Genomic DNA, 24,963 nt, shown 5'->3' with positions numbered 1-24,963 from the left:
ACTTAACCGTTGCACCACGAGGCCGGCCTCATTCATTGCAGTTTCTAATGAAACACTTTGCTCTGCTTTGTCATCTTCTTGTCTCTAGGTTTGGGATTTCCCAACTTTACGGGCCACTATGTGAAAAAAAAAAAAAGCTTGCAATCTATGTTCGATTCTGTTTCCTTTCCTGTCACAGATTATTCATCATATCTGTATGGTATTGAGTAGATGTAATTAATTGACTCTAGTAAACAGTCAACACAGAACATAGGCGGGGTTGACCCCAACATTCCATAATACACTGCTCCTGTTACAAATTCTAACATAGTCTATTTAGCTACTTCCCTGACTTTTCATTGTTATTTGAATTTCCTCTCTCACATTAACCATTCCATCTAACTTTCATGCCGCCTGATACCTTTCCCCATTGTAACACAAACCTCCTGCATTCCTAATGTTTACCTGGGCTCTCTTGTGTTGTCTTCACGGGATTTGGGAGCAAGGAGAACTGATACACATGCTGCTACTCATGCTGTTTGTTGAGTCATGAGTAACGAAGTCCTTGGTCTCTGACCCAGAAATCTTGTATCGTCTGCCAGCATCCACATAACAGTAATAAGCTAATTTATTAGCTTGTAAGTAGGGTAAAATCAAACCATAGATGAAACACTCCTGAACTGTACTGATGAGTAAATTGGGCTTGCTTAAAGCCATTTAGCCATAAAAACTGAGAACTTGATTCCCTGACCTACTAACCAAAGCTCTAAGAATTACACTAGGATGGCCTTGATCCTGTATAATTTGTACTGAAGGTACTGGATTTGTTTACTTCCCCCATCTCTTAAACAAAATAAAATATCTAACTATCATTTTTAGTATTAAAGCATAGCATGTTTTTTGTGCTGAGATGCTATACTATTTTTGAAATACTATTTGATTTTTTTCTCCATATTTCCTTTTTCTCCTTAGTCTTTCCTCACTTAAATTTCAAGCCATTGTGTTTTAGTTGCCTCAGAGAAGGGATATGAATCAGAAACCAAAGACATAAAATTATCTTTCTGTATTTGAATCTTGAAAGCCTAGACTCTTAGAGGAATGAAATAGACAAAACATATAGGCAATTACATGAGGAGAGTAAAGGCCTCATAAGAGCAAGAAGGAGAGAAAGCTAGAGGAGAAGAAATGTGAACATAATCAGTGGTAAATGCCAAAAAGGGGACACAATGATCTAATTTGAGAGCTGAGCCCTGGTGAGTGTCAAACCTCAGCTAGTTTTAGGGAGTCTTGTCAATTTGTGTGCATTTCTTCCAGAGAACCCAGAGGCAGCAGTGAGATGCTGGGGAAGAAATGGCTGCATGGTGGATTTAGACAGGATGGGAGCTTAGGCAGCCTCACAAAACTTTCCATATTCCACCGCGGTATGGGAGCGACAGAACAATTCCCAGAGCAGCACAGAATTAAACAGAAAAAGACTGACCTGAAGGGGTCACACACACGAGAATGAAAATGCTGGGTAGCAATTCAGTGGGCGCCTGAACTGTGAGTACAAATATTCGAGACCATCTCCTGTGCAACCTCTCTCTACCTCCTAAAAGACTGGTACAATGGAAGTCTCCTCACCCCAAATAATTTAGACATAATCCTAGGGAAATAAAGGAAGTAAAATTGCCTGAGATTATATTTTCCCTAATTTAAAAAGCCAGAGCTCAAAGTAGAAACCAAGGTGTGTTATAGAAAAACAGAGAAAGTTACCTTTCTTGCACATCCTGGATTGTGGACTGAGATTTGTACCATATCAGTGCAAGGAAATGTGCCCTACATTCAGTTGTGGGACTAAAGGTGTTCAGAAATCCCCGCTCTCCTCCAGGCCTAATGAATGTAGTATTAGAGAACAGTGGGGAGTTGAATGAAGAATTCTTGGCACTGCTTCAGGCTTTTCACATGTAAAACTTAGTCCTGGAAGTTATGTTTGGGATGCTATCTATTTGATAACCAGTCTTCCTCTTTCTGATTTTAACCTCCTGGAGGAGACAGACTGTGTCTTTACTTGTTTTTGATTCTCCCATAGTGCCTGCGACTGGGCTATGAGCATGGTGGGCACTCAGTAAATATTGTCAGCCATCTGATGGATTGAGGTCACAGTAGAAAAGAATCAAGAAAGAAGGAAGACTGGTAATGCCAACATATGGGGAGAGAGCTAATTCTAAAATGCACTTACTTCCTTTCTCCACTTTCTGCCACAATCTTATTTTTGCCCATTGGAAAACTTATTTGCCTGAACACTTTTTTAAAGCTTATTGAAGAGAAGTAGTAATCTTTCCCTCGTGTTAGTAAAGAGCAGAAAATATTGATTCAAGCAGTGCAGGATACAACCCTCAAATATACCAAGGTGGATGAGTTTGGCTTTATAAGTAGAGGGCTCATTCTCATTTTCATTACTGAAGCTGCACTTAGCACCACCACTTAATACTGTCTTTATAAACTCTTCATATAGCAAATAGTGGTCTAAAGTCCCCTGGTAGGTTGCCATATGACGAGAACAAAGGAAACCCTTAAGTGGCCTGAGCTCTGTGTAGCATTAGCACTTCATCAAAGATGCAGCTTCTCCTTTTGATCCTTGGGGTGATGGAAGGAAAATGACCCATTAGCACTAATGGGATCTTGCAGGCGAAATCCTGAGAATGGGAAAGAGGATATGCTTTTTAACGACCCTGTGTGTGAACAAGAGTCTGAATGGGCAGCTACTAAGAGCCAGCTTCCTATGGACTTGAAGCCAGCTTGTGACCCCTTCTTTAAGCTATGAGTGGTTCATTTTTATTCATATTCTTTAGGCAGGCCATGTATGCAATTGACAAGGCAATGATAGAGTCAGGGCATTTTCAGCATAAAATGCAGATTACATTTATAAAGCTAGATAACGTCAAACATTTGGGGAGTGGGTTTTTTTTTAAGAAATCTCAAGAATACCCTTCTCTTTAGCACTAGTGCATATATATATCTCTTATACATAATGGTCCTTTCCTCAAGAGCGTCATCTGCGGAATGATCTGAGGTGATATCACAAGCATCCATTCCCCGGGTAGTTGGGCAGTAATCAGTAAGGAATAGTGCTCAGGCTTTTTAGTCATATCTGGCTACAAACCCTGGCTCTGTCACTTACTGGTTTGCTCAGCGTAGGGATGTTAAGTTACATAACTTCTTTAAGAGTCAGATTCTTCAACCTATATTTAAGGCTGTGAGGATTACAAAATAGTATGTAAGCATTGGGTAGAAAGCATGCACTCAGCACATGATTGCTACTGGTGTGGCTATGTTGGTATGTCTGGTTAGGACTACATATCTACAGTGTATCTCATTCTATTTTGATTGCACTGGGAGATGCAGAAGAATGAGAAGTCCAAGTTGCCCCTTGTTTCTCGTATGACTGGAGTAACTTATTTAGAAGTCTTATTTTACTTGATTTACAGTCATTTGTGAACTTGAAGTGTGCCTCGCACTATATTATTAGCAGTTCAAAAGGCTCCTTTGACATATTCAGTTTGAAATCCAGCAGCATTGAACCTGGTAACAAACAGGACAGTTGCTTGATACATATCTTCTAATTTGGTATAAACAGATTAAGAGACACAAGAATTCTAGGAAGCCCAAAGGCCAGGTTGTAAGGTTTAGGCTAAATGTGCCTTATAAAATCAGAGAGGTAAAAGGCTTTTATGGACTTTGACTGTAAGGCAGGGCATCATGGAAGAGTTGAGACCAGAAAAAAGTGTACGATACATTACTTTGTAATGATATAAATGTAGGTGCCAGGCATGGGGGGACAGCACAGATATGCCATGAAGACCAAATGAACACCGCATTCAAGAAAGAGCATAAAAGGCTAGACTTTTGCTGGAAGAGAGGAGTTTTCAAAGAGACCGGGGTAAATAATGTTGGATAAGTAAAGTCGAAGGAAAGGCTTGAGTAACACAATAGAATTTATGACTACTGGATTAAAAAAAAAAGACAATGAGAAGTTCAAAAATATAAGCCATTCAGGCTAGGAGACGAGGGAATTTGAAGCAGTAATAATTTGGAGAGAAGAGCTGAAGTTGCATTTAACATTAAACGTAGAATTGAGTAGGAGGACTCCTATGGGGATCAGATGATATGAACTCGGGGCTTAGGGAAGAGAGGTTGGGGCTGGGAGGCATGGTTTGGAGCCACCAACCAAAGCAGATAAATGAAACAGTGTAAGAGGTTTTTCTCTTCTCTTAAAAGAGACAGCATAAGGCAATTAGAACAAGGACACCAAGCTCTGCCTTACAGCAGCAGAATGCAAGTGTCAAAGTATAATTAGTTCTTTGACTCAGCTTTCCTGTTTATTCATATGTATTTTTTGGTGCCTCTTAAACATCTTACTTTCATTTTAATTAAAAAGAGCATACATAAAAAGGACAACTGCTTTGTAGATTCGAAAGGCTAAAACTCTAGGGAAACTTAAGGAGGCTTCTAAAATCTCTGATAAGTGACATTTGGGAAAAAAGCTGAAGTAATACACACCGTCTTACTTTCCTACTGGCTGGACTGGAGAAAGTACGATTCTGGAGGCTACGCTCTGAAAGGATTAGAATTTGAACAGCAAATTTGGGGACAACTCTAACTGTCCTCTCAATTCTTGTTGTGACTGGCTGATAGAAAAAGTGCAGTCAGCCTGGGCTAGTTCTGAGAGTTATTTATTCTGTGGGAAACATGCCCTCCCTTACCCGAGCAAACAAGCAAACTCTGGCCTCCGATTTGTATTATTATCTTCAACTTTAATCTTTTATTGCATATTCACAAATGAACATGTGCAGATCAGATCTTCACCTTATACCTTAATACAGTGCTTCTTTGGGAAACAAATTAAATCTAAACCTCTTTCTACAGCAGGAGTGTCTTGTCAAAAGAAAATCATTCATAATCCCTGGGGGAGAAGCACTCATTTATTTACTTTATGTTTTTATGGGGAGAATGCTGAAGTCACGATTTCCTGTGACTGCTTAGACAAATGATGTTAAATTACTGAAAGCAAAAGCATGGGAGGTCATTAATATCTCTCTAACACATTCGAGCTTAAGAGTAGGTACATGGAAACCTTTATAACAAACCACACATGGAACTGAACAACAAACATTCTCCAAGACCACGTCTAAGTTCAGAGCACACCTGCATTCAGTACTGAAGGCAAAGGTGGCTGGTGTTTTGCTCTGAGATACAAGATCTGCGTCATTAGTAGACCTCTATGAATAAGATCAGGTTAAGTTTAGAAACTCTTTGCTGAAGAGATGCTCAGTGGCCACCAGTTTGATTTATCAGTTATCCTTTCACTTCTATCCATCTTAGTCTTCCTTAGTACGTAAAGGGCTTAATCCTAGGACAATTTATTTTTATTTCTTTAGGAAATACCTATAAATCCTTCTCTTTGGGTTTATCCTGGCTAAGTTAAGCCTAAAATCAAAACATCATCTGTCCCCCACACTGGAAAACTACTTCGAGTCTTCTCTGTTTTACAGCAATTACATTTCTAGTCTCTCTGCTACCTAAATTGAAATTTCAAAATCATTTTTAACTCCATTCTATGTCTCATACCTTACATTCAAACTATTGCCAAGAACCGATGATGCAACTTTGCCAATACTTCTGATATTTGTCCCTCCATTTTCATTTTGTCTTCCAGTTCTTGTCTACCTTTCCCCTTGCACACCTTTCAAGCAATAATCCATTATCTGGTGTGCCTGACTCCATCCATCCTCCTCATCATACCATATCAGTCTCTCCACTGTGTGCTGATTCTTCAATATGTCCTTCTGTCTTCTAAGTAAAGCATAAGACTTAGGGGTGTTCAAGATTTTGAATTATCCTCTCAATAACTTATTCTAAACTTTGAATAATCTTTCCCCAATAACTTTTGCCAGACAGAGAATTAAGATAACATCAGTTTTTTCCCTATATCCTCGTCTTTAGCCAAACTGTATTTTTCATCGTTCGTCTGCTACTGCATGTTCATGTTGCTCCATCATTTTTCACAGTACACAGTACTTCTATCATGAATGCCTTTCCTCTTCCAATGTTTCATTTCAAAATCCTATCCAATTTTGGGGCCTCAACTCAAATTCCACCTTGTTAATATATTCCTGTTTCCCCAGTCATAGGTAAGTACGATCTTTGAATCTCCATAACATTTTGGACCTCTTTTCTGACAATTACTATTTCTTTCCCAGTTCTTTTGTGGATGTCTTATCTTCCCCTTATCCCATAAATTCCTTGAAGAAATGATCATGAGCTAAGCATCTTTATATTTTAATTTTCACTTAGTAGGCACTCTGTAATTATTTGTTGATTCATTGAAAGGATGGATAAATTAGCAGTTTGCATTCAATAAATAACCATTTAAACAATAAAGACATGAAAGTTTTATGAGTACACCACTCATATTTGTGCCTGGTTCCTTCCACCTGAGAAATAAAGAATGAAGTTAATTGTGGGGAATTTTTCTCCCACTCTCATCTTTCTTGAACACATAGGTGAAGCCATTCATTTCATTAAGAGAATTCAATGCAGTGGTGTTTTTTTGCATTCTGATAGAGTAATTCATGACCAATTTTAACTGACATATATTAAATTTACTTGTAGACAGAGGCAGACAAAGACAGAAGTACAGAAACAGTTTAGGGTATCAGTGTGTTAGTAATGAGGACCCATTCATGAGTTTTCCTCTACAGTTAAAATAAGTGCCAAAATCTTTACAGGAAATTAAATTTCAGCCTATCTTGGCCCTCTACCTTATTCTGTTTCTGGCCATTCTGTCATTCTCTGTTTGCCCCATATTCAAATATGACCTAACTCATGTGGCCTCCATATGTGCATTTCACGCTGTGGACACTTCACACTATTTATCCGAACTTTACCCCGTCACCCTGTTCCCATCACAGAAAGACATGTATTTACTGTTTGTGCCATAGAACAGAGCCAAACTGTGTGGACCCCTGATGCTCTGCCCTAGTAAATTTGGTAATCCCTGCATGCACTTCCTTTGGGATTGCAGATGGCTAACTCGGTCCAGCCTCAGGGCCACCACTCAAGGACTCCTGGGATTAGAGCCCTCCTGGTCTGTTGCTACCATCTCTTAGCTCCTTGTCAGTCACAGCTATTCCTGATCCTACAGCAGGCTCCCACGACCAACAGTATAATGTTTTCACCAGAAAGACTTTGAATTTCACAATAATCACTGAGATAACTAAATTTAAACATACAGAGCCCTGTGTGAGAGAGAGAGGGCCTCCTAATTGCTTTGAGTCCTTGGTAATCAGTGTCAAGCATTTGAATGGTCAAAACCAGAAAAGATAGCTCTGACTTAGTCATTATAACAATAACTGACACTGGTGAAATACACTAAACTTTATGGAGCACTTGTACATGTGTTGTTTTATTTGTTTTTTGCCTCGTGAGCTACAAAAGAAATAAAGGTTATCATGGACACATGTCACAGATGAAGTCACTATGACTCAAGGCTGCAACGCCAAAAAATGGCAGGATCATTACCAAAATATGGTGATTCTCACTTAATCTGCACTTGTTTACACACTGTATAGTGCAAGCAGCAAGTGGCCAATTTGTACAGCTCCACAAATAACACAGGATATTTAGGAGTATCTTGGCCAGTGGAGAAAAGTAATGATAATAAATGTTAACAGGAGTCCAAGCAAACTGACACAGATTCTGGGGACAGTGGGAGACTCATCTGCATGCTAACAGAGTAATCTCATAAAGACAAAGTCAGTTTGCTTCCATAATCATAAATATTAGATATCTAAATCCTGATGAGTAGGCAGAATTCTTATGACTCCCAAATTTGATTTTTAGATATGGCAGCCACTTTTCAATTGCCCCTCAAAAAGAGATAAGTAGGATGCCTGCATTCATCCATGGCCCAACCTAATAGCTGTGTGTGAACAGGTGGGGGGACGCCAATAAGATTTGAGTGCAGACCTTAACGTTTTCCTATAGTGAGCCTTTGGTAGTTACCACTGACATCACGTTTACGGACAGGACAAAAAATGCTGTCAACATTCTGAAATTTCTGTTTCTAACTGATATTTTTGAAATAAAATTGTCCAAAGAAGTACAAGTTTTTTTTTTTTGAAGTATGAATGTAAGACTTACAACATGAAGACAGATTTTGTTGTGTGTTTGGCTAACAGACTGTGAGGGAAAGTTGGTGGGCATGTTAAATGGGAAATAATTAAGTGAAATTGCTATGGAGGTGTGTGTGGTAATCCATCTTCTTTTAAACCCACTCTATGTCAGTCTCACCATGGCAGATGGGGTGAGAGTTCAGGAATATAAATTCATGCCAAGCTAACCTCATCACGTGGCTTCGTAAATTTACCTTTAGGTGAAAACAGGGTTCAAATATTTTCATTCTTTTTCCTTTTTCCCCCATCCAAGTGACAGCCAGTTTCGATCCCTTAGACATCCTTAGCAGCAGACACTTCTGTCACCATTGCATGTTTCATTTCCCACTCACTGTGCAATACTCTCTGGGATGGCACACAGCACACAGAGGTTCCAGATCTCACAGACATTGTTACACTTTACACATGCACAGTGCCTCGGTTTAAAGGGTGCTTTACCATCTCTTACTCGATCTGATCCTCATTCCAACTCTTCACAATACGCAGGAAGTTATCATTATCTCCCTCTGACAGGTGAGCAAACTGCCCCTCTGAAAAGGTAAGTTACCTGCCCAAGGTAATATGGCCAGGACCAGGAGAATGACACTGGCACCCAAGCCTCCCACTCCCAGGCCACCTCTTACCCACTGCACCACACTGCCTCCTATTTTTACCAAAAACCTTTCCAGGGACGAGAACAGAAGAGGTTGGAGGAGTTTAGAAATGACTGTTCTGGAAATTAACAGAGACTTACTAGCAGACTAGGAAGAGGCCCCATGGAAACCTGACATCTTTCCTGAGTAGCTTGAGTAGCTCTAGGTAACAAACTGGCTTTCTTTTTTCAAAATAGCATTTCTTATTTTAAAAAAAGAAAATTTTTCCTATTTCAAAATAAATGAGCATTTATTTGGGGTGGGGAAGATCCAGTGGTATACAAGGTAAGGATGAAAGAACAGCTCTTCCCCAGAATAACGGCCTGTTTAATGCAGGTCAAAAAGTGGCACCTGCTCCCAACTTAGATCTACAGCATAAAAGAGGGTAGAGCCAGCAGGAGTTTACTGGATAGCTCGAAAGGACAAAATGACACAAAGCACGCAAAACATTTCACAGATGTTGCCAAAAAGCTTCTAAAATATTACGAGCTTCATAGAGTCAAGAAAAAAACTCTTATTTTTTCTTAAGTATTTGAACTTTTCTGTATTTTTTCTCAAAAAAGGAATTCCTTCTGTGCCTGAAAGATGGAATATTCTCAATTAGGTCATCAAATACCGCTGGAATACTATAGTTCCCTGGGGTATGTCTCCAACTACTTTGTTCTTCCAATATTTAAATTATTCTTAAGGAGAAATGCAAATACTTAACAGCAATGATCAAAAAGGGGTGCGGGGAGGGGTGGGGAATCTTCCCTAAAGGCTAGGAAAACGGAGGGCTTTAATAGTTGAATGGATGGCAAATAGCCTCCTGGTACAGCTGATGATTGATTGACAGGCCAATCTCCAGTCATCCAACCAAGTACTATGTCTGCCTGGGCCTGGTTAAGCACCCACAAATGTAAATGTTCTATAGAATACATATTAAGGAGATTAGGCAATTAAAATTGTTGGCTGTACTGTTTGAGGAAAACTTCACGGGTTAAGGAGATAGAAACATATAGATTCTATGCAAGGCATATGGATGGAAGAGCATGTGGAAAGTGAAAGTAAAAATATCCAGTTCTCTCGCAATTACCAGAAGGGAAATTTTCAGCCCCTCAGCCCTGAAAGTGCAGCCCATTCCCAATGCTGTCATTTCTATTCTGCTGCCACAGGCTGTTTAAAACTTTCTTAATATGTCAAGTCCCAGTCCTATACCCCCCAACTGCAGGGAACACAAATCAAACTTTCTACTACAATGTACAATGTAGTCATGTACAAGTTTGAAGAACTGAGTTTCATATGGAGGAGGAAATATTTTATTACCTGACTTTTTTCCCTAACATTAAAATAAGCTAGCTTTCATTCTAGATATTCAGAGGAATCCCTTCTAATATGTTGGCAAATACTTATAGTAGTATTTAAATACTTCTATAAACCTGGGTTCAAATTCTATTTCTAGGCAACTCATTAGCCTTTCTGAGTCTCCATTTTCTCTTCTATAATATGGAAGCACTAATATCTCACTCAGCTAATTGTTGTAAAGATTAAGAGACTGTACCTGTGAAATAGAATATCAAAGTGAAGTTCTGACTGAAGTGCCAACACAACAGACATCAGATAATGTGCGTCTGAGACAGTTACCCACGTGTGAAACACCAGAGACAAAGGAAATGATAAAATACTGGTTCTTAGCTCTTGAATCCCTCCTCAGTTACACCAAGGACATAATAATAATAATAATAATAATAATAAAAGGGCTGAGAAATTGGAAAGAAAGATTTCTAAGAATATTTTTTGAGGTAGGTCTTACTGTGCAATAAGTTTGCACTACTGCTCCTAAAAAGGGGACTATGTTCCAGCCCTAAGCCTGGCAAGAAGGCTCTCATGAGTAGAAAGTTTGCTTTGTGTTCCCTGCAGTTGGGGGGTACAGGACTGGGACTTGACATATTAAGAAAGTTTTAAACAGCCTGTGGCAGCAGAATAGAAATGACAGCACTGGGAATGGGCTGCACTTTCAGGGCTGAGGGGCCAAACGACGCATGGAAAGTTCTCATGAGTAGACAGGGGCCCCATGTGCAGTGAGAGCAAGCGAGGCAGGACTGCTGGGAGACAGAGAGGACCCCAGAAGTAAGAGGCTGCGTGGAAGGAACAGGAGGCATGACCACTCCACACGGGTTAAGGTCAGGAGTTCCTGGCAGAGAAGCCTTGGATGAAGCCAGGAAGGTACCATGGGGGGAGGAGTGAACTTGAAGGATCTGTCAGACCAAGAGTTCAAAAGTCAGATGATGTCCCTAGTGAAGAAGCTGCAGGAAGACAACAGTAGGAAGGGACAGAGCTGAACAGGCGCCTTCCAGTGCCCACATCTGGCCAAAGCAGACGACAGCCCCAATTTTCAGTTTTGATTAATAACTTAGATGAGCCATTTTTAAAATGTTCAAATTAAAATTATCTTTTATAATGTAAAATGATTATAGAATTGTCTTAAAAGAGAGCCCAAACATTTTTTCCGAGCCAGCATATGGTACAAATCCCTCAACACAATACGTTTTCAAGTGATGGCTTGAGGCAAAAAATGATATTGTAGCTTGATTATATGAGAACATCATGCTTATTTAATTTAATAATTTCATATATAAACCCTTAACACAGTGTCTGACATATGGGTACTCAACAAATGAGATTACTTATTGAGTTAATAATCATGACGAGGATGACAATAATGAAGGTAGTTTATTATAATACAGCTCTGAAAAGAGAACAAAGACAGTTTGACACAGAGACACTCAGTTGTACAGACACCCTGTCACTGTGTGTGCTTCAAACTTGTGTCCCAGCAAAAGTAAAAGTAATTATGTTGCAGACCATCAAGTTTCTCAAAAATAGATGGAACCATGCATGTTAAATTTATAAATGCCAAAGGTCTGCTGTGTTATAGAGTACATTACTACAGAACCTTAAAGTGCCGGAAGAAGTCTTTTTACAGTCCCTGAACTCTGAGGGCAAAGCAGTGGTGGGACAGCGAAGTAGCGTGTGTTGAGGGGGAAGAAGCGAGTGAGGGCAGGAGGGGGAGGAGGGAACCTCATACAGCCTGGCTAGGAAGGGTTATAAGCAACCTCTAAGAAACCTGGGAATGCTGGATGAGTGATCCTGTCTCAGGATAGTTATGGGAAAGTGGCCTAAATATTGCCAACTAGTGGCATATCCAGGTGGGCCTTACAAGCCCTGACTCCTTGAGCTTTGAAGAATACACTGGCTGATCCTGTGCATCATTGTGAGAATTAAATGAGATCCCATGTGTAAAATATTTATAGTGCAAGGGATGTGATAAGCCCTCAGAAATGGTTAAAATAATCATTATTACTATTTAATATTACTATCATTAACTGTTTAGGTGAGATGGTTAAGCTTTAAGCCTTACCTTAGTTTCATCATTTGTAATATGGGGCTAACTACAGCGACCTCACCAGTTTGTCATGAAAATTAAAAAGAAAATATTCATAAATCTCTTAGCTAACGATTAGTACAGGGTAGAGGATGATGAAGATGATAGGGATGTACTTTGCCTAAGGACACACATAAAACAAACGGTCGAGATGCTATTTCATCCAAGTCTGTCTCACCCCAAAGCTTGTGTCCCTTAATTACAATGCTACATTGTTTCTTGCATTATTCTTAAGAAAAACCACAACAATTAATTGTGAAGGCCAATAAAGGGCCTCTTTTAAGAGCACACACACAAAACCACATTACTGTGATATTTACAAGAAAGCCTGACTGACTGAATGTGATTCTTGAGGCAGCACTAGAAGTGCTCTCCAGAAGATGAAAATAACAGGCGAACAGCAGCTCAGGGCCATTCAAATTACGCTTCCGTACAGGAATAAAAATGGCGGAATCAGCTTTGAAGCGTCTCTACAGTAGTAGGGGTGACTTCGTACTAAGCCCACCCAACTTTCAGTTTATTTTTGTAATTCTGACCTACAGCTCAAGAGGAATTGGTTAGGATCAGGGGTAGAAGCTAGTTTTCCTCTGAGTAATGGTGAAGGAGGCTGGAGCCACATTATTACTAACTGAAATGGGACAACTGTCTGAAAATAATAGTGATATTTACTATTGGGATCTAGAATGAACAACTGTAACATTACCCAGATGTCAGCCAGATCTCTCTGTCATTTATAGATCTAGAGGAGACTGGTTTGAATCTTTCCAACTCCACAAAGGATAAAAATCTAGGGTTCTCCTTCCCCCTGGGTTTCCTGTGAATTCCAGGGAGCCTCTGACTTCTGCTTCTGCTGCTTCTGACCCCAGATCAACACAGTCTCTATCCCCACTCACAAAATAACTTTGTTCACTCAAGCATCTATGAGTTTAGTCATCTGAACATTTTGGTGCCATGCAATGCCCAGTTTTCTACCATCTTTATGACTGTAGCCCCAAACCCAATCCCTGGTATAAGCAAGGCAAACTCATCCCCTTGATTTTTGCATAGCAGCTTAAAGATCACCTTCTGGAGCCCTCAATGGCTCCACCTATACCCCAAGTAGCCTGTACAAATATTTCTTCAAACAAATCCAGAGCAATCATATTTGTACAGTGTGACCCTGTCTCCTATTTATTTTCCCAAGAATTCAGCAGTAGGACTCCTAAACTCAAGTGAGTCTCTCTTGGATATGTGAATCAGTCAGGGGTGGAAAGCCTGGTTTGGGGAGGCCAAGTTTGTCCATGCTTGTGAAAGCAGAGAAAGTCAATGTGCAGAGAGGGAGAAGAACAAGGAAGTGATCATTGGGAAGCCAAGAGAAGGCAGCTCACAGCTCCAGCTGAGACCGGGAGAGGAGAAGAGTCTGGTTTGTTGCTGACAGTTTTCCTGAATACGGATCTCATGAGGCCCAGCGTTAAACTTCCTCTTTCTTGCTATTGGGTTCTTTGATTGCTATACCCTGCCCCCTCTCACTTGTTTCACTTAGATTAGTCTCAGTGGGTTTATGCTTCTTGTACCCCAAAGACCTTTGTCTAATTCTCCCCTCAGAAAAAAAGAGGGAGGGCTGAGAGCCATGAAAACTCTGAAGACTTAAGTCCTTCTTGAGGGAGAAAGAGGTTGCCAAGCTCGCTTTCCCAGATGATGCTGACATAGGGAGCTCTTGATGAAGAAGCTCAACCTTTAAGAAGACAGCTCAACTTCTTTCCTGACATTCCCTGAATAGGAACGAGCACCCAAGGCCTAGCTATGATGGGGCTGAGGTCTTCTGAGCAGTCACCTGGCCCTTAAGAGCCCAGCTCTGAGCACCAGCAGGCACTTTCTCCTCCACAGCATAAATGACACCAGCTTTAAGAGCTCACCTCATCTAACCACCACCCCACTGACACATGATAAACTGGCACATTGTCCAAAAGGCACTTGAGCACTAGATTCAGCTTTCCTGGAGCACACACCTCACTGTGGGAGGACTGGGGAAAGCTATTTTTCCTGGAACATGACACCCTCATAGCTATTCCAAGCATGTAAGTCGAGGCCTGTGGCTGTCAGAGCTTGGCCAGTGTCCTGGGTGAACAGAAACCAGCATCACAACATGAAGTACCTCTATCACCTGCCCCAGTGCAACTGCAAATGGGAAGGGGTGGGGTCTTTAAAGCTGCACCACAAATAAAAGGCCGATAGGACCCACAGTCTCCATCCTGCGCCTGCGGCCGACCACACAAATAGTCTTCTCCAGGGAGTCCACAGAAGGTCTCAGCTTTGTTTTCAGTATGTTGTCCCAAGCTGTCACTAGTAGTCAACTGAGGCTGATATTAACAATAAAACTGGTTTTCCCGGGTCTACTGTAAAGTGTTGAACTAGGAATTAGAAGACTAGATATGGAACAGTAACTATGTGCCTGGCTGTGCTAGTCAATCTATCCTGACCACGTTTTTCTTATCTATGAGACCAGATTGTCTCCAAGATCACTTCAGGCTCTAAATGCCTATGATCCCAATGGTGGGAAGAGAAATTTCAAAGAATAGAGTTGGAGGGAGTTGGAAAACTAAAATAGAAAAAGTATGCCCAGTGTAGAAGAGATTCCAAAACAAGTACAATGGGTATACAAAGGAATATAAAGAAAAAGAAAACAGAGTTGTTGGTAAGGAGCAAAGAACTTAAACTCTGCTGAAGTCATGTAAGCTGGTCCAAGGGTTACAGGGAAGCCAGAGAAAGAAGTTCCAAGGCAAATGTTGGACAGCAGGTCCAAGAAAACTGGACATGGGAAGGAAATGATGTCTCACTGGAAGTCGGGGTGAGAGTGGGATTAAAACAAACTGACAAAGGCCTTGTAGTAAAGAGAACAGATTGAGACTGAACCTGGGAATTCAATGCAGACGTCAGGAGAGAAACAATAGTTTCATATCGTTAATTGTCTTTCAATTCTTGTGTGGGAAATGGAGTAACAAAAATGTCAAGTCTTACTTTTATGTACTTAGAGCCTGATTGTGTCTGCTCTGTACTAGACAATTGCCTCCAAAGTGCTCTCTTTCGTGAAGCCTCAGCCCATCCTCCACACCAAAGCCAGAGGAATGAGTCTCAAGTGCACCGTGACTCCACTCTCCTGCTTACAGCTTTCTAATTCCCCACCACCAGAACCTTCTGGCAGGACATTCAGGGTCCTTCTGAATATGCAAATCAGTGTGCTCCCTTCTGAGAAGCTACAGAGAGCCTTCCAGCCCTCAGCCTCCTTCCAGGGATCATCTTTTAGGTCCAAGTTTTGTGCGGTGCCAACCTACCTCTGTATTTTGAAAATGAGACACAGGGGAGAGTAGACAGAAGTGGAAACGCACACAGGAACAAAAGCAATAAGTAGAAGTCATGAGGCAGAAGAAGGCAAGGATAGGAGAAATCAGGGAGCAGAGAAGAGAGGAGAGAGAAATTATCCAAGTGGAAGTAGACACATAGAGGGAGGGTCGGTGGCAGAGACTGAGTCAGGGAGTAGTGGATGTGTGTATCTGGGGAACACCTAAGAGGGATGCTCTTGGGATCCCAGTATGACAATTAGAACAAAATTCTTACTCCCTGCATGGCCTCATTGTTCAGCAGCTGAAAGGATTTCTTGTCTCTCCTACTTCCTAATAGAGCCTTAAAATAATCTCCCATTAACTGAAGTAATGTGAGTAAATCTCTTTCCCTCATAAACTGAAAAAAAAAAAAAAATCTAATAAAGATAGCCTAACCAACGAACAGGACAACAGGAGCCTGCCTCCATTTTCAATGCCGTCTCCTGCTTTAAGGCTAAGGTCAATGTCAGACTCTTTGAAAGTGTCTTCTTTGAGTAAATTATCTGGGCAAGGCCAGTGGGCTATCAGGTGTCACGTGGCTGAATGTACAAAGCTTGGGCATATTTAAACATGATCAGGGCTCTGAAATAGAATCTGGATCACTGCAGTGCCACAGCAGTGATGTGTCAAATAGCAATATTTTAGGGTAGAATACGTGTTAGATTCAGGATTGGAGACGATATGTAGCTGAGTCATAGAGACTAAGATCAAGAAGAAAAGAGCAAGAATACTGGTTATCTTCAAATCTTTCCCTAGAGATTGAATATACTTGAAACAAAGGCCCAGGTTGGGTTTTCTCTGATTAGGGGAGCTCTGAGTGGCTTGGGAACAGGATAAACAATAGCTGGTGGTTGCTTTCAAGGTAAAACTTAAGGAGGGATATGAAGAGCATTAACAAGCCGATAATGGTCTTGGCGGTAAGAAAGGAAGAGACAAGATTGGTAGACAGCAGGAGAGCTCACTGAAAGCCCTTGGGGGGCAGGAATTTGGGGTATGAGAGAGAGAACAAAGGGCAAAGTTCTGCCTGGGCTGACCTAGATGTGGCCTACAAATGAATCATTCAGTTTTGCTAAGTGGCCACCTGAGGGCACTCTATCCTATGCACCTGAGAATCTTCAACGTTTCCCCCATCAAGTAAACTATCCTGGATTTGCTGAAGGATACACTTAAGAAATGCCTTATAGAAGGGTACCCAGGGAAGATAGGGCCAAAGACATTGCTCCTCCCTGTCTTTGTTCTTGAACTAGATTAATGAATGAGCAAGACTGACCTCAATTCAAATTCCTGGGTAATTGCAAGGATTAAATAAAATAACCTCATTTAAATCTATTTAGGCTTTAGTAGGGAGTCAATAAATATTAGCTCCTTCCCATATACATATACATACAAATATACAAATTTGCCAAATTCAGAAACAAGAGAAGGAACATAAGGAGGAATCAGACCAGCCCCCTATCTCGCGGAAGAGGGCAGGATTCAAAGTTCCACAATGAACCCACAGCTGTGCTGGGGAATCATTGCAGAGAGCAAATTTACGCTGCTGTTTTCCTTGCATGTTGCAGCTTGTACATAATAGCCAGAGGGAATAGAACATAAACAGCTGGGAAATAAAGATGAACGCAAAACTGTACCAGCAGGGAGAGACATACAACCCCCTGAGAACACGGCAGTGTCACGAAAGATAATCCGAACAAGGTCACCTGTGTGGAATTCCTCTTCTCAGAGGAAGATCACTAGACTCCTGCCCAGTTTGACCAGTTCCGTCCAAGTTGAGGTGGGGAATGGGATACGCGGTCCCTAGCTTTCACATTTCTACACTTAAGTCCTGTCTATGTAATGAAATAGAGCCACAGACAAAAGCATTCATTATTTAACAGGCTAACTGTGGAATTTTAGTTGGCCGAAGACAAAGAACGTCTGCTTCCCAGTGCATGTGGAGCCTGCTGAAGTTTTCTCCCCGCCTGAGTCTGAAAAGCAGGTTTTGCGGCCTTATGCTGCCCTCTAGTGTCTTTTTAAGGTATGGTAACATGAGAAATAAAAATGCAATAATCCTGAAGTAACAAACGCCACTTTGGCACAGGACTGGTAAACTAAAACAAAACAAAAGCAAAATTCTAAAATAAAAGCAAAATTAAGATTTTTACTTGAATTAAAAAGTAACTTAAATTTGGCCTCAACTATAGACATTGCGTTCTTTCAGGACTCTGAAACACATGGCGTCCAGATTAGCAAGCACTCTTTAAGAACATAGATGGTTGTCATTCCCCGCACACCACTCTGAAATGATTACTGCCTCACTCTGTCTGCGGTGGGGTCCAGAAATCTGCATTTCGTGAACGCCATCACATGACTCTGATGTAGTTGCTTGACGTTACTTTGAGAACTAAACATTGTCTCAATGACTTTAAGCAGAGTGTAGAATAAATCTGCTAATTTTCTTTTAATTCTATAAGGGTACAGCTCCTAGGCAACATACACATGAAACAAAACCACTGACCCAAGTAGGTCACCTTCACTTTGCCTGCATGTAGAGTGGCTGAATCATACACAACTAGCACACAGAGAAAATAACCTTGCTCAATGCAGAGTGGAGAGTTCATGTCATTCTCCTATCTCAATAAGCCCCTCTACTTGCAGTGGGCATCCAGGAGAAACAATGCCTAGTGCCTCTTACTCATCCTTCAGACGTCCCTTAAACATTCCTTCCTCTAAAAGTCTTCCTGGTGCCCCCAGATTAGTTTCAATGCCCTGATGTCTCTCCAGTGTATCCTGTTCTTCTCTGTCCTGTAATTGTTCCCTCAACTTTGGTCTTCTTCTTGGGACAGACAGCTTTTCATTACAGGAATCCTGCCGCCTTCTTTGCAACTGTGCTCTCCACTCTTAGCACAGTGTAAGTGCTCAGTAACTTCTCTTTATCTGACCACTGCCCATGGTCACACACACCACAAGGTGGTGATGGTGGCAGCTACAGGGATGTCACGCCTTGCAAGCATGCTCTCTCTCCTCAAGCTCCCTCTAGTTGACGACACAAATAGCAAGAGGCCTTCTTCGAGGTGATCGTTGCCATTGGATCACACATCCAATTTACAAGCCCACAGCTTTGGTTTTTAAGTTTTAATTTTGGGAACTTGCTCTCACTTTTTGGCATAGTCTGGTAAGTCCATAAACATGAAGGAACGCCATGAGGTAAAGGAGGATAGTCATTAGTACAGAAACTCCTTATTCACCTGGGAAATTCACCTCAAATTTAAATTGTGTGTTTTTATTTATTTATTTATTTATTTTTTCTTTTGAGGAAGATTAGCCCTGAGCTAACATCCGTGCCCATTTTCCTCTACTTTATATGTGGGACGCCTGCCACAGCATGGCTTGCGAAGTGGTGAGAGATTCTTAGATTTTTAAAGCCCTCCCTTCCACCAGAAAGAATCCTATACCATGACTGCCTCTTGCCCTCACTTCTTTTTTTTTTTTAAACTGAAGAATAAGCAAACATTTACTTCTCAGGAGACAGTGTCCTAACTGTCCAGCGAGATCTAACCCACTGCTTGGCATGGTTCCTCTGTACACTCAGTGTGCAGGTCTGTGCATGTCACGTACTTCAACCAGCCACGAACTGCTTCTTTTCCAGCCACTGTAGTCTTAGACATAGTGTCCATCGTTTCTGGTGAAGCTTACTTATGCTTACAGAGGTCTCTCCCCACACAAACAGGACACCCTTTTGCTTTAGCTTTGGTGGCTGGCACAGCCAGCACATCTAACATCACAATCTCTCCCTTTCTCTTGACAATTGCTACCTGAGTCTGTTGTGCAAAACAGGAGCACCCACAAAATAGGGACAGAAAATGCACTCCATTGACTTCATTCAGAGAGAGGAAAGAGCAAGAGGTTTAGCCTGTTAAATAGCATTTACTTTGGATTTCATTTCACTCTTTGAGCTAAGCTATTAGATTTGTGTGGGCACAAACAGGATCTCTTTGAAGTTAACAAGAGGCCCACTTTGAAAGAAGGGAGACAGCCATTACCACACATTTTATGTTTTAGACAAATATAATCCCGGGGTTGTAAATACGTTCTGCAATTACAGAAAGCGAAACACTTTTCTTTCTTCTTTCACACTATTTAGAAAGAACATTTTACTCTAGAAAGAGTTCTGTTGGATTTTCTCTTTTCAGTTTTCTAACTCCCCCATGTATTTACCTTTTGAATCAAAGGGAAAGATCCCATTAATATAAATGAACAGCTCTTGCAAGCAGAAATGAGACCACAGTGACCCCCGCAGGGCCGGGGAAGCCATCAGGACGGCACAGACCCAGCAGTGGAGGGGCCGTGTGTCAGCACTGGGCGTATGTGTCGCTCCACTGGACCAGCTGTTTTATCCCTGGGCAAGTCACTCAAAGTTCAGATTTCCTACATTTATGATAAAATGCTAATAATACGTTGTCCAATGCTTGTTGTAGTGTTAAGTGAGATGGGATATGTGGATATGTTCTTAATGAATCATAAAGGCCCATTCGAATAGAAACTTCTGTTATTTTTTCCTATTACTGACATGTTTTCTAAGCATTTTGTGTTGCTCATCTGAGAAATCAAGTATCAATAAGGAAGGAAAAAGTCTGCTAAGGCTTCCTCAGCAGCTGGTGAAAGAAGCATTCCCACTGGTCTGTGCATGCGGAGGGGGCGGAATTCGCTGTTGGATGCGTGGGTACAAGCCAGGCTCAGACCCCTGTTGATCAGAGCATCTGTACGTGTCTAGGAAATGTCAGCAAGGAAAGAAAACTGACATCTCTGGAAGAAACTCCTTAGGTATCTGGTTACCTTGACTCCAAATCTATTGGAAACTGTAGGGACTAAAGAGATTTGCAAAAGCTTACTTTTCTTTATTATATCAAGACTGAGAATACGTTTTTTTTCACTCTTTAAATTTTAATCATGCATGCACTCTTAGGTGTTGCATTTTTCCAGCTGCTATTAAAAATATATATGTTTCTGCCACATTAAAGGGGGAACAGAGGCTTGTGTGTTGTATTATTAATTATGGGCTGGAAATGAAATTCTGGTCAGTCTTTGCAGAAGACACACCACCCCCCAAAGCACAGGATTTGCCATGTGAGTGGAGACTGTGGGGCGAGGCCTGCTACTCTGACTCAGAGGCACTTACTCTTGAGGTCCAAGTTCCTGGCTCCCGCGGTGATTTGTGTTGTGATTTTCGTGTCAATCTTCACCGTGTGGAGATTGCTGGTGTCCCTTGATATCATCACGTTGTGCCACTGATTGTCATTGAGAGGTTTATTTGAGCTCCCTTTGATGAGGTTAGCACCATTTCCCAAATCAAACACATAATGTAAGTACCTGGGGAAAAAAGAGAGGTGGGAGAGCGCCATCACTGTTTGAATTTTCAGTGGAGTCAAACTAGATATGAGAAATGGAGGTCCCCCCCTCGACAGTTCCACGCTTGCTAGAAGTCATGAGAGTGAGTTGTACAGAAGCTCGGCTAACGAAAAGATAAGAAACACTACTCTGTTTCAACAAGGAGGATCATTCCTTGTCTTCACTATAGGAAATAGTGAAAATTATTTTTTAAATCATGGTCTACATTCTACTTTATGACTTTGGAAGGTAAATATCTTTCACTACTGGTTCTCGATGTCCAACACCCCCTCCATCCTTTGCCAACCACACTGAACTGGCAGTTCTTCTCAGCTTCTCGCACCTCCCTCCAGCTTAAATGCCTGTTTCTATTAGGGAAACACGGCCTCATCCTTCAAGATGCAGCCCAGGTGTCCACTCCCTGCCTCAAATGTTTTTATAATTTCCCTAAAGACTCTGCTGCACCTTTGTACATGATCATCTTAGGAAACTTTTCATAGAGCTTTTCGGCTTTATTTATGTGTTCACTTGCATCCTCTAGAGTTGTGTGTTCACATGCGTGTGTGTGGCTCCGGATTGGTGGAATCTGAGATGTGCATGAGGTGGCAAGAAACATATATTAGTGCCTGGCAATAATCTAGCCCATTGTAAACATGCAACAAGACTCACTGAATGTACAAATGAATACCCACATCAATGAAAAGGCATCAGATTTTCATTACAGTTTCAAGGAAATTTCACAAAAATCTTTCTAAATTCTTCAAGGAACTCATATAGAATTAAGCTTGAGCTAAATGGGATTTTGCAGAATTGAAGTAATCTTGTTACTTGAATTAGCTATTTAAATTAGCACAAATTAGCCTACAAATCTGTAGAAATTCTTTCATGTAATTACAGTGTGCATAGTGAGGAAATCCATATTTGAAGTATAAGATTCATGGAATGTCTACTATAAATTAGAACTCGATGTTATTTGTACCTCATATATGGAAATATAGGTATGAAAGACTGTACTGAATCCACATTAATGTGACAAGATACCTAAAAGTGATTTAAATGAATACATTATTTGCACCCCCATGCCCCTGCTCATCAACTTACAAGCCAATACATTCTGTTTAATGTATATTTTTAGAAATTGAGGTCCCTTCTTCCAAAGTTTTGTTTGTCATTGAACTGACATATACTCACCCTTTAACTAATTCAACCACGATAAAGTCATTTCCATCCCCACTGTTATATAGAATTAACCCATCTAGGGATGTTGTCTTGAACTGGAAAAAAAGATGCATAGAAGTGTAGGCTTGCAATGTAGCTAAGGCAACATAGCTCGATTTGGTCTTGAAGGTGACAGGGTCTGCTATGATGTTCCTGAAGCCAAATCTGGCATTGAGCTCACAGTAATCTATGTCGCCATTTTTACACAAGTCAATGTATGCCATTCCATTAAATGTCAGGCTCTGCAGGTGTCCAATAAAGTTGGAGGGGACAGAAGACAGATACCGTCGTTCTGTGATGATGCCAGTCTCTATGTTATGAAATTCCAGTCTTGTATGATCGCCCGCCATTTGACCTAAAAGAGAAGATAATTTATTATTATTTTCTGTGTATGAAAGGCACCTTCTACATTAGACTTCCATAACAATATCACATTTTAAAATACAAGATTTCAAATACCTCCATGATATTCAGTTACATATGGAACTAACCTTGAACATGGAAGTGACCTTGAAGGGTGAGGCTAGATTACATAATAAAACTTTCTTAGGTTAGGTTTTAATCTCTGTCCAAATTTTAGTCTTAACAAAACTCATCTTCATAAACTAAACTTACAGAATTTGTATAAAGTAGAAGGAATTAGTAAAGGAAAGAAGAGATGAAGAAAGGAATGGAGAAAAAAGGCAAGAGAGAGGGAAGGAGAGAAAGGAAGAAAAGAAGGAAGGAAGGAGAGAAGGAAGGTAGGAGGCAAGGAGGGGGGAAGGGAAAAAGGAATGGAGAGGGATTAGGGTCAATGATTGTCCTAAATCATCCCAGTAGAAAGTGATATATCCCAGTTTCATGGTTAGGTGATTTTTCCTTTTTTTTAAATAAAGAATGTTCTTCCAGAAAAAATGTGACAGTATAGTTTCTTATACCTATAGAAATAATGAAGAGCTGTTGACTATTCTTCCAATAATGAACCACGAAAGTATGTTTGAAGTTACATGTGTATTTTTTTACCTTTCCTCTTCTGTGCTGAATAAATGTCCATAGTCTTCCCTGGAACTAGTCTCTCAAGCACTTTGGAATTTCTGTTTATCTCCTCTGGACCTATGCCATTTTCCTTGCAATTATATTTTGGATACTTACATTGAGCACAATACACCAACTCAAAGCTTGCCCAATTTTGAGAATACCAGTAAAATTAATACATATTAACATAAGGTATAATCTTCTTAAACACCCTAGTATGAAACTTAGTTGCAGATTTATTTAGTGATTCACTTTTCAACTCAGTCCCCATGCCTCTCCATTCCACCATATTTCTCTGTCAACTCCATGTGAAGCCAAATTAGTCCCATCGTTACCTCCAGAGTGATAATTGTACCTACCTGCATGGTTGAAGGTAAAATCAATAAAGAAAGTTGTGAATGTGTTTTCTAATGTACAACATAAGTACTCTTATTATTGCTAGTGATTTGCTCTCAGCATCTTGCTCTTGTCTAATTAAATTGTCATTCACTTTCTTCTGAAACTCAAAAAGGTCATTTAAATTGCAGTCAAGTTCTTCCAGGTGCTAGCTTCACTACTCAATTTGGTATAATTGGAAAATTTATCAAGCTTACCCTATCCCATCATCCATGATATTAATGAAAATATTAATTAGAGCCAATCCCAGTATCAGCCCCCGAGAAAATATACAGAACATCCCTTCCAGGTGTAATGAACATTGAGCACCCACCTATGTGGGCCTCCTTCATCCAGTTTGGCAGATTTCCATTCCTTAGCCAAGACAGCAAAATATTAGATGGCATTTTAAGGAAATGCCTGTAAGTAAATGTAAAAGGCATTCTTTTCTTTGTACGGGAAAAACTGTCTACATACTTAGTTGACATTGATGCTTACAAACTCACTGGTGTAAAAAACTCTTCCCTGAACTGTACTTAACTCGACTGAATTTCCACGCCTTTTTACTAGTCCTTGATCCTGGTAACAGCAGTCCTGTTACCTCTAGATGTGTTTTTTCCTTTTGTTTAAGGCATTGGTTTGTTCTGATCCCCTCTCTGCAAACTTTTTCTTTAAACAAGAAAATACTACTGTAAATAATTGTCTCTCCTCCTCCCTTCTCCCCATTATGCCTCCTGCTTGTCTATCTGATGCAAAAATACTATTAAATCCTTAGCAATTCTGACCTCTTGGATGACATCATTCCTTTCTCCTTCTTCAGTTCTTCCTGTTCAATGATCTCAAAACTACTCTCTGGAGAACTGCCTCTTCGGTAGCAAATAAAATTAGCCTTTAATAATTTTCAAACACAAAGCTTTAGAGACATCAGTAACATTGAATTGCAAGCTATATAGAATGAAAAATATGAAAGGCTTAAAAATCACTTGGGCTCTTATGTCTCCTTGTATTGATTTTCCTATTTTTCACCCTATTAAAATCTGAGTCTCAACTCAGTGAACCCACCCCAATCCCAAAGTTGTCATGTTTCTTCTTAAAAGCTCTATTAATGAACCAATCGATAGTAAAGAAATATCCAGAAACATATTTCTAATACTTCAAATTAAATATTTCCCCAAATTGTCAAGTTCTTGGCAGCTCTGAAATAGGGAAACACATTTTGTTTAGCACGACTGAGAAGTTCAGTGATAAAAATAGCAAGTAATGTCTGTCCTCTTTTCTCATAGGAATAGAATATGTATGCAGAGCATAAATAATAAAAAAGTAGTAAAACAGTGTTGGAGCAACCATGGCCCAGTTATAAGAAAAATCATTATGGCCCA

General features: G+C 40.5%; 1 protein-coding gene across 44 annotated transcripts in view; it reads right to left on the bottom strand.

Annotated features, from left to right (window-relative positions):
• The window catches only part of NRXN1 (neurexin 1), a 1,070,775-nt gene that overhangs the window by 512,957 nt on the left and 532,855 nt on the right, over positions 1–24,963 (bottom strand). For all 44 annotated transcript variants that reach the window (XM_070236361.1, XM_070236373.1, XM_070236351.1 and 41 more), the window contains 2 exons: positions 22,169–22,550; positions 20,769–20,959 (listed from right to left, as the gene is read on the bottom strand). In XM_070236361.1, coding sequence (XP_070092462.1) covers positions 20,769–20,959; positions 22,169–22,550 — 573 coding nt within the window. The remainder of the gene's footprint in view (positions 1–20,768; positions 20,960–22,168; positions 22,551–24,963) is intronic.

This window comes from Equus caballus, chromosome 15 (genome assembly GCF_041296265.1).
Source record: "Equus caballus isolate H_3958 breed thoroughbred chromosome 15, TB-T2T, whole genome shotgun sequence".
Lineage (NCBI taxonomy): Eukaryota > Metazoa > Chordata > Mammalia > Perissodactyla > Equidae > Equus > Equus caballus.
Note: the sequence above shows the minus strand (reverse complement) of the source record. Positions and strands in the feature narration are given on the sequence as shown.